We start from the raw sequence: 12,378 nt of genomic DNA on the forward strand, positions 1-12,378 counted from the left end.
CTCTGACAGAAGGCCACTTGTCAGTAACATAAGTAGTTACAGTACATGTTTTCTTGCCAGATTCCACGGTTCTTCAATAGCAGAAAGTTAGGGTTATGGTTGAGGCTGGGGTTAGGGTTATGGTTGAGGCTAGGGTTGAACTGGGATCTGGACATGAAAATAGGGTTGGGCTAAGGGTTATGACTATGGATAGGGTTACTTCTGTAAGTAAAATGTATTCCCATTGTATGGTTAGGGTTAGTACTTTGATCCTACTTTCTATCCTGCTTTTTGACCCTAGGTTCAGGAGCTCAGCTCTGGGTTGCTCCAGCTCAATGTAACCACTGCACAGGACTTTACATTTAGAAAATGGACAATATTTACTTGAAGCTACAAGAAAGGTAACCATAAGGTCTTGTAGTTGGGGATAGGCTTCTCTATTTCTCAATTTCTGTTTGTGAAATGCTTGATTACTCAACTACAATAAAAACATGAACACTGGAAAAGTGTTGCCAAGATACTGCCAGTCATTTCCATGTTTTATGACTGAAACCATGGGGTCTGTGACCGACAGCGAGACACTCCTAGGTAATAAAAACCTACTTGTTGATAAGGGGTCCAAAGGACGTTCCCTGCCCGTGGACAGTAGCGCATAGAACAGGATTTGAAAAGAAACTTGACATCTTCTGCTGGGGGAATCTACAGTCTTGGCCTACCAGCGTCAAAACGATGGCATATCCACTCTTACATGTCTTTTTACTTGGAGTTATGCTTCCTATAGCTTTGTCCATGAGTGAGTATATTCTGTTTCTTAACATCCTGCATTTTCTCTACGAACCCTTGTTAATCGCTTTGACTGCTTTAACTATAGTATGTGTGCTACTGTAACCAGGTCACTGAGTTCCTACTTTGTCATAATTCCTTTATGTCCAGTTATATAAAGAGCAAAATCAAAGTAAGGCAAACACAGTTACTAAGCCTAGTATTGTAAATAATGTTGTATTTTTTTATGAATGAATTATGTAACCCATCCAATGTAAGGCTGAAGTTACATTTGTGAGTGGGATCATTTATCAATATGATTGTGATGAATATTGAGAAAATGTTGAGAGAAGTGTGAAGATGATGCTAGGAATGGAAAACCTTGCTTTTCAAGCGCAGGTGTGTCAGACTCAGAAATAAAAAAATAAATCAGACAGCTGAGATGGTTCAAATTAGATTTAGAATGCACTTGCAAATCATTAATAGAAACTGTATTTTTGCTGTTGAAGAACTCTGTCAAAACTGGCAAGAGAACATGTACTGTAACTACTCAGTGACTGACAAGTGGCCATCTTCTGTCAGAGCCATTTTGCAGTAGTAAGATGGACGAGGGGAAGGCAATGGAGGGAAAGGAAGACGACAAACAACTGCAGTATTACTACAATGAGGGAAAAGGCGCCTGTTTTCCTTTCTTCTACAAAGGACTGGAAGGGAATGAGAACCGCTTCAACACAGACAGGCAGTGTATGAATGCCTGCTCTGACAAGTTTGAAGAGCTCTACCCAGCTGCAGGTAGGCTGCTACAGAGGGTGGGGAGGGAGAGCGGCTGCTGTATGGCGGCCATTTTTTTAGGTGTAGATTCTAAGAGGATTCATGAACATAAAATATAAGATATTAACAAAACCACATAAAAAGCAAACAGACAGCATACACAGCAATCCTATAATCTGATTATCATGCTACACTAACCTCTCAAAATGATCCATCCATTTAAGGAGGAATCGTCGAGCTGTTCATAGAAGTTTGTCAAACCTATTCATATTCCTCATCTATTCTCTCTGCTTTCTCAGATGGAGTGTGTGGCCTCCCAGTGGACCATGGTAGTTGTTTTGCTATGTTGCTGATGCACTACTACAACGCAGAAGAGGGGAACTGTCGTGTCTTCCACTACAGCGGCTGTCAGGGCAATGGCAACCGCTTCGAGACCCGAGAGCAGTGTCTGCAGACATGCATGGGTCAGTTCACTATTTATTGTTGTGATGCCACTATTTCTCATCTCTTCCTCTGAGGTAATGGCAATATACCTCAATATGCACTAAAAAAAATCAACAACCCATCATATTCAATATAATGAACCTACACAATTCTATATTTCACTCTACTGCCACGTGTAAAGGCTCGTTTATGTATGAAAATAGTTTGTAGACATTGAAGTGCATTTGAATCATTAAGGTGCAATTGTCCTTTACAACAGACATTCACCTGGCTAACTGTTTGGACTGTTCTTCTTAGTCCATTAGAGGTCCTTCCTCCACAACATTATTGCAACTCTGTCTCCATTATGCTTGTTCATCCCGTTCATGTGAGAAATGATTCTTCTGCAGCAAAAGCAGGAAGGTTTGGTGGTGCTATGGAACCAGGAACCAACCCAGATGAGAGTTCCACTAATGCAGGTACATCAATACCTTTGTGTACAGATAAGAAATGAGCTAATATCTTGATGAAAATCTTTGTAATTGAGCTATATTGTGGTTATGAAAGAGTTGCTTTTGTATTTTTGGTTCTTAATCCTAACTGTCTTTGTTGTGTTTGTCTCAGGACTGATTGTGGGTATTTTAGGAGGAATTGTGTTCGCAGTGGCGGTGATCTCTGCTATTGTTCTTTTTGTTGTCCAAAGGTAAGCAAAGGTGCAGCAATGTATTCTTACAAAGTCAATACAGTAAAAATAAATGAAGGAAAGGGGTGAGAATCCATCTTTGAATTTCATGGTAATATCAATAAGTATGTTAACTCTGGAAATTATAGATTCAGATTTAAGATTTAATTACACTGAAATGTTTACATATTTTTTTTACTTCACAGGAAAGAGAAATCAAGAAAAGGAAGTGAGCAGGTACCAACTCTTGAGATGAAGTAAAGATGCATCACCCTCAAGCCTTGTTTTGGATTTTGTTTAAATGTGTTATGTTTTAAATGTTGTACTCTATTTTGGTTTAATAAAAAAGGAAAATGTATCCCATGCCTTATCTATATATTTTTTGGTTTACAAACTGTGGGATGTTGACAAAGTTAGCATGTGATGAGCATTAACCAAACTGTAAATAATGCCTGCATATTGTATGTTGAATTTTGTAACAAGGACTGATCTGATCAACCCTCAAACTGGTCTCAGACGTATAAACTGATCAACTCTCTTTTTCAGAAACCTAAACACTTATTCATGTTCAAATTACAATGCCATGTTTTAAGCAGTGGGGGCTGGTGGGATGAGCTATAGGAGGATGGGCTCATTGTAAGGACTGGAATTAAATAATTGGAACGGAGTCAAATGTGATTGCCATATGTTTGATACCGTTCCATTTATTTCATTCCAGCCATTACAATGAGCCCGTCCTCCTATAGCTCCTCCCACCATCCTCCACTGGTTTTAAGTTAATTATTTTTCAAATAAGTCTATCTTATAAACAATTCAATAGATTGTTGAAAGGATTTACGTTTTTAAATTTGGATATGAATGTTTGCATTTGTTCTTTATTGTACAAACGTGAAAATAAATGCATTTTCATAATTTGGTATGGTCTTTTTCTTCCAAGTTGTCCAAGCACATGGAAAAATAGACTGATATGAAAAAGTCAACTGTTTGTTAAGTGATTGTTTTGCTCTGTGAAATATATATTAAAAAATCCCACTTATGATTTTTGATCTCCCAAAAATCCCTGGCATATTTTAGATGGATTACATTTCAAATGTACTTTAGGTCTTTAAATATAGTTCTATTCAGTTATACTAGAGGGTAGAGATGTTATGTTGTTATACACTAAAGGGAACATTTAAACAACACTATGTAACTCCAAGTCAATCACACTTCTGTGAAATCAAACTGTCCACTTAGGAAGCAACACTGATTGACAATACATTTCACATGCTGTTGTGCAAATGGAATAGACAACAGGTGGAAATTATAGGCAATTAGCAAGACACCCCCAATAAAAGAGTGGTTCTGCAGGTGGTGACCACAGACCACTTCTCAGTTCCTATGCTTCCTGCCTGATGTTTTGGTCACTTTTGAATGCTGGCGGTGCTTTCACTCTAGTGGTAGCATGAGACAGAGTCTACAACCCACACAAGTGGCTCAGGTAGTGCAGCTCATCCAGGATGGCACATCAATGCGAGATGTGGCAAGAAGGTTTGCTGTGTCTGTCAGCGTAGTGTCCAGAGCATGGAGGTGCTAACAGGAGACAGGCCAGTACATCAGAAGACGTGGAGGAGGCCGTAGGAGGGCAACAACCCAGCAGCAGGACCGCTACCTCCGCCTTTGTGCAAGGAGGAGCAGGAGGAGCACTGCCAGAGCCCTGCAAAATGACCTCCAGCAGGCCACAAATGTGCATGTGTCTGCTCAAACGGTCAGAAACAGACTCCATGAGGGTGGTATGAGGGCCTGACGTCTACAGGTGGGGGTTGTGCTTACAGCCCAACACCGTGCAAGACGTTTGGCATTTGCCAGAGAACACCAAGATTGGCAAATTCGCCACTGGCACCCTGTGCTCACAGAGATGAAAGCAGGTTCACACTGAGCACATGTGACAGACGTGACAGAGTCTGGAGACGCCGTGGAGAATGTTCTGCTGCCTGCAACATCCTCCAGCATGACCGGTTTGGCGGTGGGTCAGTCATGGTGTGGGGTGGCATTTCTTTAGGGGGCCGTGCTCGCCAGAGGTAGCCTGACTGCCATTAGGTACCGAGATGAGATCCTTAGAGCCCTTGTGAGATGCTGGTGAGGTTGGACCTGGGTTCCTCCTACTGCAAGACAATGCTAGACCTCATGTGGCTGGAGTGTCAGCAGTTCCTGCAAGAGGAAGGCATTGATGCTATGGATTGGCCCACCTGTTCCCCAGACCTGAATCCAATTGAGCACATCTGGGACATCATGTCTCGCTCCATCCACCAACGCCACGTTGCACCACAGACTGTCCAGGAGTTGGCAGATGCTTTAGTCCAGGTCTGGGAGGAGATCCCTCAGGAGACCATCCGCCACCTCATCAGGAGCATGCCCAGGCGTTTTAGGGAGGTCATACAGGCACGTGGAGGCCACACACACTACTGAGCCTCATTTTGACTTGTTTTAAGGACATTACATCAAAGTTGGATCAGCCTGTAGTGTGGTTTTCCACTTTAATTTTGAGTGTGACTCCAAATCCAGACCTCAATGGGTTGATAAATTTGATTTCCATTGATCATTTTTGTGTGATTTTGTTGTCAGCACATTCAACTATGAAAAGAAAAAAAGTATTTAAGAATATTTCATTCATTCAGATCTAGGATGTGTTATTTCAGTGTTCCGTTTATTTTTTGGAGCAGTGTATAATGCACAGTGTAATAGCACTATAAAATGTCTTTCTTCAGACACCCACATACAGGTGGAAAGATCCCTGTTAGGGGTATCATCTCATGCAAGACCAAGGGAGTAATCCATCTCATCACCTGTTCATGTGGAAAAGCCTACGTAGGACAAACGAAAAGACAATTAAAACAACGCATAGCTGAACACCGCAGCTCAATCAGGTGTAAGAACATTTGATTATCCGGAAGCAGCTCACTTTGTTGAAGCTAACCATCCCATTTCCTCCCTCAAATACACAGGCATTGAGCATGTTGCTCGAACAAGGAGAGGAGGTAACATTGAGATCCCACTACTACAAAAAGAGGCTTACTGGATATCCTATCTAAAAACATTGACCCCTGGTGGTCTGAATATTGACTTTGATCTCAGGCCCTTCTTATGAACACAAGTCTTGTACATGTAACAAAAATCTTCTTTTTACAGCTTATTAGCGTACACTGTTGATGATGATCATTATAAATGAAGGTTGAACCAATATAACATGTAACAAAAATTAAACACAAAATTATGTGAAATTGAATGAAACAACAATGTATGTTGACGCTAATATGATGTACACTATTCCATTATGTTTCTATATGATAACAATAGCATAATATCTTGACACATAATCCCTCCTCAGCTCCTCCAACACTTCCACAATGCATCGTAGTTTAAATGTTGCAAAGTTTCTGGGTCATTTGTGGTGACTGCTATGAGTTTTGGGAAGTGCACAAATGTTCTGAGATATGAACAGTGTTGTGATTTTGTTTTGGAACGCTGTGATAACACGCAGCATGTTACTTGCAGGGATTACATTTTAGAGTAAAAAGTTGCACTGGGAACACATCAATGTAAAATCTTATATTCCACATTCTATTCTATTCTAAAACATATTTTAAAATTATTTTATAATTTTGCTCGCTCTCCCAATTCCACCGCTAGTTACCTGACTTTTTTCTTCCCTTGGTGCTGGAGATTCAGTGTACTCAGATGGCAAGTGATGTCAGTCAACGTGGCCAAATATATTTTCCACTGAGGAATTTTCAAGTCCGGCTCGTCTTCTTATTTGAGAGGAATTTGTGTATTTGGTGGAGGAGACTCAAAAACCACTCAAGTACTCTGCCACAAGATAACCATCTCACCTCGTTGTGCATCACCAAGTCACTGTTAGGAGTGTGTATTGGAGGCGAAGTCAGGTGCAGGAGAGCAGAATGTAGTGAACAGGCACACTTTTTATTCCGGTCAAAATGACAGCACAAAATACATAAAATGTGCCCAAAACACGGAACATAGACAAAAAGTAATGCGCATAACAATATCCACAATATCAAAATACACGTAACACAAACAATCCTACACAAAGACATGATGGGGAACAGAGGGATAAATACATATAAATTGATTGTGGAATAAAAACCAGGTGTGCAGGGAACAAGACAAAACAAATGGATACATGAAAAATGGAGCGGCGATGGCTAGAAAGCCAGTGACGTCGACCACCGAACGCCGCCTGAACAAGGAGAGGTCACTGTATTTTGTCTCATACTCCTGCAGCAGTTCACAAAACTGCCGATGATTCAGTGCTCTTGAAACAATACAGTTGACCACTTGTACAAGCAGTTGCATCACATTCTTCAACTCACTGTTCTTGAGTTTTGCCACGAGTCCCTCCTGATGTATGATGCAATGAAACACAGCGAAGTTGGGGGATCCCTTCTCTCTTCTCATTACCCCGACAAGTCCCTTCTCTTTCCCAGGCACATTTGGAGCTCCATCAGGGCACACACATGCGAGATTTGACCTGTTCAGATTGTTCTCATCCATAAAGGTCTGAAGTGCATTCAACACATCCTCTGCTCTCATTTGACTCTTGCAGTGGTAGTAAGCACAACATTTCTTACCAATTAGATTCATCTTTCGGGAACCAGTGCATATGCATAACTGAGCGATGTCCCAAAAATCTGTGCGTTCGTCCAATGCTATTCTGAAACACGGTGCCGCTGATATATCCACGTTTAGATCCTTACCAATGTACATTCCTATTTCTTCAAACCTTCTTATTATGGTTGTGTCCGATAGTTGCAGTCCTTTAATTTGTCTTAGAATTGCATCTTTGTTACTGAAATAAGCATACATTATTTATACTAGTTTGGTAGTTTGATTCGACCAAAGATGGGGATAAATACCGACTTCGATGCAGCCCAAAACCTTCATTCTGCTCTCCACCTCCCGCCTCTGTATCTAGCCTTGTTGAGAGCCTGGCAACAGTTTACTCAACTGCAGATGTTGATGCAGCAGCTCAACATCATATTATACTGCCACCTATTGGGCAAGCAAAATAGTGCAGTTTGTGTTTGTCTAATTTGACTGCTCAGAAACTATTTGAAATTGTGCTGTATTTGGTAGTCTGCAGGGTTGGGTAGGTTACTTTCTAAATGTAATCCGTTACAGTTACTGTTAAATGTAATCCGTTACCTGTCCAAAATAGTAATCAGTAATGTAACTTTTTGATTACCCAAACTCACTGTTCAAACTCTGATTACATTCAGTTACTTTTAGATTACTTTCCCCTTAAAATGCATTAGAAGAAGACAAAAATGTATGTTACCAATTGAACACATCTATTGCAGGATAAATCCATGTTAAAGTTTACATAGGTGGCCATATATGGATGTTACATTTTACATTATGGGATGGTTATGTAGGCTTCTTCTAACCCATCACTTTCTACTACACATGGGCTCCCGAGTGGGTCTAAGGCTTTGCATCTCAGTGCTAGAGGTGTCACTACAGACCCTGGTCCGATTCCAGGTTGTATCACAACCTTCTGTGATTGGGAGTCCCGTAGAGCGGTGCCCATAATCGTTAGGGTTTGGCCAGGGTAGGCCGTTATTGTAAATAAGAATTTGTTCATAACTGACTTGCCTAGTAAAATAAAAATATATTAATACGAAACAATTATATCTTTACCAAAAACCAAAGTCTATCAGAATTCCAGTCATTCCAATCAATGAATGCAATACCTCTTGAAGAATAGAATTTGGAAGTATAGATTAGCCAAAGTATTTTACCTGAGCATAACCCCAAAAGTAAGGATTTATTAGCCAGCCCTGCTCTGTTGTTTATGATTTTGTTGTCATGGAGGACTGATTGGGCTCATTGATTCAAGTTGAAAAATAAATGCTGCGTTACATGGAATGGCATGCTTTGAGCACTACTGAAAGGTGCTATATACATGTGAGAAATTAATGCCATATCCTGCATTTTCTATGGGTCTATATTGTTTACCTTTTTGTTGGTGACACTTTGATATCTTGATAATAGTGAATCGACTCTGTTGGACGAGCATGCTTTTGCTGCACGGTCGATAGCGCGCCGGACCTCGGGCTCGAAGGTCGAGATTTCGAGACCTGCTCCCTGCTGTTTCATTGCAATATGTTTAAAGGGAAAATCCACAGATGAAACAATAACAAAACGGAACGCCTCGCCTCTGTTTTGGTAAAAATCTGACCACTGCTGTCCTCCTTACTTCCAAGCGTTAATTCAAATTGGATAATCTTTGGATGCTGACACCAGTAGTACAATTGAAAAACAGCTTGGACTGTAGCCTACAAACGCCTATTCCTGCTCTTTTCCCGCGTTCCATCAAACACGGTGTCATCATAGTGGTCTCTGATTTATGGTCAGACTCGCTCACGTTGAACAAATTTACTTTACGCCTTTTTTCAATGCTGTTTTGAATTTCATTGAGAAAACAGAGAAGTGTCAAAGATTTTTTCCACAAACATCCTTTCTGAATTTCAAAGTAATCCTCGAAGTATCTATAATCTGATTACAATATGTTTTGCTGGTATTTTAACAAATTACAGTTCGTTTTTTGTAATCCCGTACGTGTAACACATTACATATAATCTGTTACTCCCCAACCCTGGTAGTCTGTACATTTAAAATATAAATATTACTGCGAGCCGCCAAACAAGACAATATGACTGGACTATATCAACAATTGACGAATGAAACAAATACTAAAATATCGTTTGGGGGAGTTTTCCTTTAACCATTATACGTTTCAATTTCAACGGGATGACGTCAGGGTTGGACGTCCCAATGATACAGTATAGCAATGAAAGAGAGGGAACCCTTGCTTTGCTCGCCTTTTAACTTCAGTACTCCCCTGGGAGTAGAGTAAACTCGGTTCAGTTACGCTGTGTGCACTGCTGTCACAGTAGCCTTTTTACGACATAACACCGCTGTCGTTTTTAGGCGCATATGTTGGATTTTAATGTCAGAAAACTAGGGCAAATGAATTTGTTTTTATCAAGCTTCAGTATAGTCCAGTAACGTTACATATAATTATTTGCATCCGAGTTTATCGAATAAATACGATTTAGAAAGAAATGGAGGGGCTCTTCCACGAAGATTTGGCAGCCTTGTCAGATTTGGATGAACAAAGTTTGTTGGAAACCCTGAGTCAACGGTTCAAACAAGATCGCATCTATGTAAGTACATGTTCAGACTTGAAATGTGCATGTGACTGTTTTGGGGAAATCAACGTGGTTTCAGAGCATGTCCTATTGTTCTGTACGTAAATCCGATACATTCATTTAGTGTGATATGTTACGTTTTCGCATGGTATTAATTTGTGGATGTCCATCATTCGTTTCGTATGATATGTTACGAATGACAATTTGTATGTTACGTTACGAATTGCAATTCGTACGATATGTTACGAATTTGAAAAATGAAGTATGATCTGTTACAAATTCCAATGTCTAATTTGTTGCAGCTAACGTTAGCTAGGTGGCTAACACTAAGGTTAGCTAGCAGGGCTAACGTTAGTGCTAGTGGTTAGTGCAGGGTTTCGTAACTGATTCCCTCGGGAGTGGTTTTATTTGCCCCCCCCCCACCAAGTTTTCTGAGCAAACAAAAACTCAACAATGTTGAAGGGTTGGGATCTATGAACAACACAAATATTCAGTCATATATCAACATGTCATTTTAATTCATGCCATTGTTTGCTGCCAGAACAAAACCTTTGTCAAATAAATTGTAATTGTCAGATGGTTCGTCAACAAGTATAGACTAACAGTTAAATGCTTATTTAGGCCCTTCCCAACAATGCAGAATACAACAAATAAAAAAGAATAATAGTAACACAAGGAATAAATACAAAATGAGATATGATAGCTTGGCTATATACGGTGCATTTGGAAAGCAGACCCCTTGACTTTTTACACATTTTGTTACGTTACAGCCTTGTTCCGAAATGGATTAAATAACATTTTTGCCTCATCAATCTACACACACTACCCCATAATGGTAAAGCGAAAACAACAGTTTTTTAGACATTTTTGCAAATGTATAAAAAAACGAAATACCTTATTTGCTGTGAGACTTGAAATTGAGCTCCGGTGCATCCTGTTTCCATTGATCATCCTTGAAATGATTCTACAACTTCATTGGAGTCCACTTGTAGTCAATTCAATTGATTGGACATAATTTGGAAAGGCACACCTGTCTATATAAGGTCCCACAGTTGACAGTGTATGTCAGAACAAAAACCAAGCCATGAGGTCGAAGGAATTGTGTGTAGAGCTCCGAGACAGGATTGTGCCGAGGCACAGATCTGAAGAAGGGTACCAAAACATTTCTGCAGCACTGAAGGTCCCCAAGAACACAGTGGCCTCCATCATTCTTAAATGGAAGAAGTTTAGAACCACCAAGACTCTTCCTAGTGCTGGCAGCCCGGCCAAACTGAGCAATTGGGGGAGAAGGGTCTTGGTCAGGGAGGTGACCAAGAACACGATGCTCACTCTGACAGAGCTCCTCTGGCGATGGGAGAACCTTCCAGAAGGACACCCATCTCTGCAGCACTCCACCAATCAGGCCTTTATGGTAGAGTGGTCAGACGGAAGCCACTCTTCATCAAAAGGCACGGCAGCACACTTAAAGTTTGCCAAAAGGCACCTAAAGGACTCAGACCATGAAAGACAAGGTTCTTTGGTCTGATGAAACCAAGATTGATGTCTTTGGCCTGAATGCCAAGCGTCACGTCTGGAGGAAACCTTGCACTATCCCTACGGTGAAGCATGGTGGTGGCAGCATCATGCTGTGGGGATGTTTTTCAGGGACTGGAAGATGAGTCAGGATTGAGGGAAAGATGAATGGAGAACACAGCCAAGACCACACAGGAGTGGCTTCTGGGCCAGTCTCAATGTCCTTGAGTGGCCCAGCCAGAGCCCGGAATTGAACCAGATCGAACATCTCTGGAGAGACCTGAAAATACCTGTGCAGTGACACTCCCCATCCAACCAGACAGAGCTTGAGAGGATCTGCAGAGAGGAATGGGGGAAATTCCCCAAATACAAGTGGGCCAAGCTATAGCGTCATACCCAAGAAGACTCGGTAATCGCTGCCAAATGTGCTTTAACAAAGTACTGAGTAAAGGGTCTGAATATTTATGCAAATGTTATATTTATTTGTATAAATTTTTCAAAAATGTAAACTGTTTTTGCAACAGGATGGATAATAGACAGTAGCTGCAGCGTGTGTGTGCGTAGAGTCAGTGACATTGACTCTATGCAGTGACACTGGAGTGGCGTGTGTGTTTGAAAATACAGTACAGTACACATTACATTTACATTTACATTTAAGTCATTTAGCAGACGCTCTTATCCAGAGCGACTTACAATTAATTGGGCGGCAGGTAGCCTAGCGGTTAGTGTTGGGCCAGTAACCTAGTAAACTCTCTCTCTCTTTCCCTCCTACCACCTATCTCTACAAGACCTACATTGGGGACATCTTGGTGGCCATAAATCCATTTAAATACCTCCCTCTCTATGTGAAAGAGGTAAGTACCCCCGACAAGACCAATAAGCATTAAGCTGTGCTGGCAAACTTTCTCCTAAAAGCTGCCTTAGTTATCTTGTGACTCACTATAACCTGGAAAACATTAAAGTTGGCATATTGCAATTAATAATGGCACTTCAACCCAGACTTATTTTCTTGGAATAGGACTAGACACTGAACTTGCA

General features: G+C 40.8%; 2 protein-coding genes across 3 annotated transcripts in view; both read left to right on the forward strand.

Moving 5' to 3' along the window:
• The first annotated feature begins 607 nt into the window (after positions 1–607).
• LOC124006686 (boophilin-H2-like) lies at positions 608–3,529 on the forward strand. The gene is made up of 6 exons (XM_046316757.1): positions 608–772; positions 1,324–1,533; positions 1,812–1,976; positions 2,346–2,414; positions 2,560–2,638; positions 2,824–3,529. Exons 1-6 carry the CDS (start codon positions 709–711, stop codon positions 2,876–2,878), a joined length of 642 nt encoding a protein of 213 aa, XP_046172713.1. The 5' UTR covers positions 608–708; the 3' UTR covers positions 2,879–3,529.
• A 5,932-nt stretch (positions 3,530–9,461) lies between these two features.
• The window catches only part of LOC124007021 (unconventional myosin-VIIa-like), a 49,346-nt gene continuing 46,429 nt past the window's right edge, over positions 9,462–12,378 (forward strand). Inside the window, exons 1-2 of one of the 2 annotated variants that reach the window (XM_046317266.1) lie at positions 9,462–9,843; positions 12,129–12,194. In XM_046317266.1, the coding sequence (XP_046173222.1) occupies positions 9,742–9,843; positions 12,129–12,194 (168 nt within the window). In that variant the 5' untranslated portion in view covers positions 9,462–9,741. The remainder of the gene's footprint in view (positions 9,844–12,128; positions 12,195–12,378) is intronic. The other variant, XM_046317262.1, reaches the window with a different exon arrangement.

The sequence above is a fragment of the Oncorhynchus gorbuscha genome, linkage group LG20 (genome assembly GCF_021184085.1).
Source record: "Oncorhynchus gorbuscha isolate QuinsamMale2020 ecotype Even-year linkage group LG20, OgorEven_v1.0, whole genome shotgun sequence".
Taxonomy (NCBI): Eukaryota; Metazoa; Chordata; class Actinopteri; order Salmoniformes; family Salmonidae; genus Oncorhynchus; species Oncorhynchus gorbuscha.

Excerpts from the sequence above, each read along its gene's own strand:
- LOC124006686 (XM_046316757.1), top strand. The coding sequence starts at position 709 with ATGGCATATCCACTCTTACATGTCTTTTTACTTGGAGTTATGCTTCCT. Across the intron at positions 1,977-2,345 it reads GTGTCTGCAGACATGCATGG|CAAAAGCAGGAAGGTTTGGT; the intron begins GTCAGTTCACTA and ends ATTCTTCTGCAG. Across the intron at positions 2,639-2,823 it reads GTTCTTTTTGTTGTCCAAAG|GAAAGAGAAATCAAGAAAAG; the intron begins GTAAGCAAAGGT and ends TTTACTTCACAG.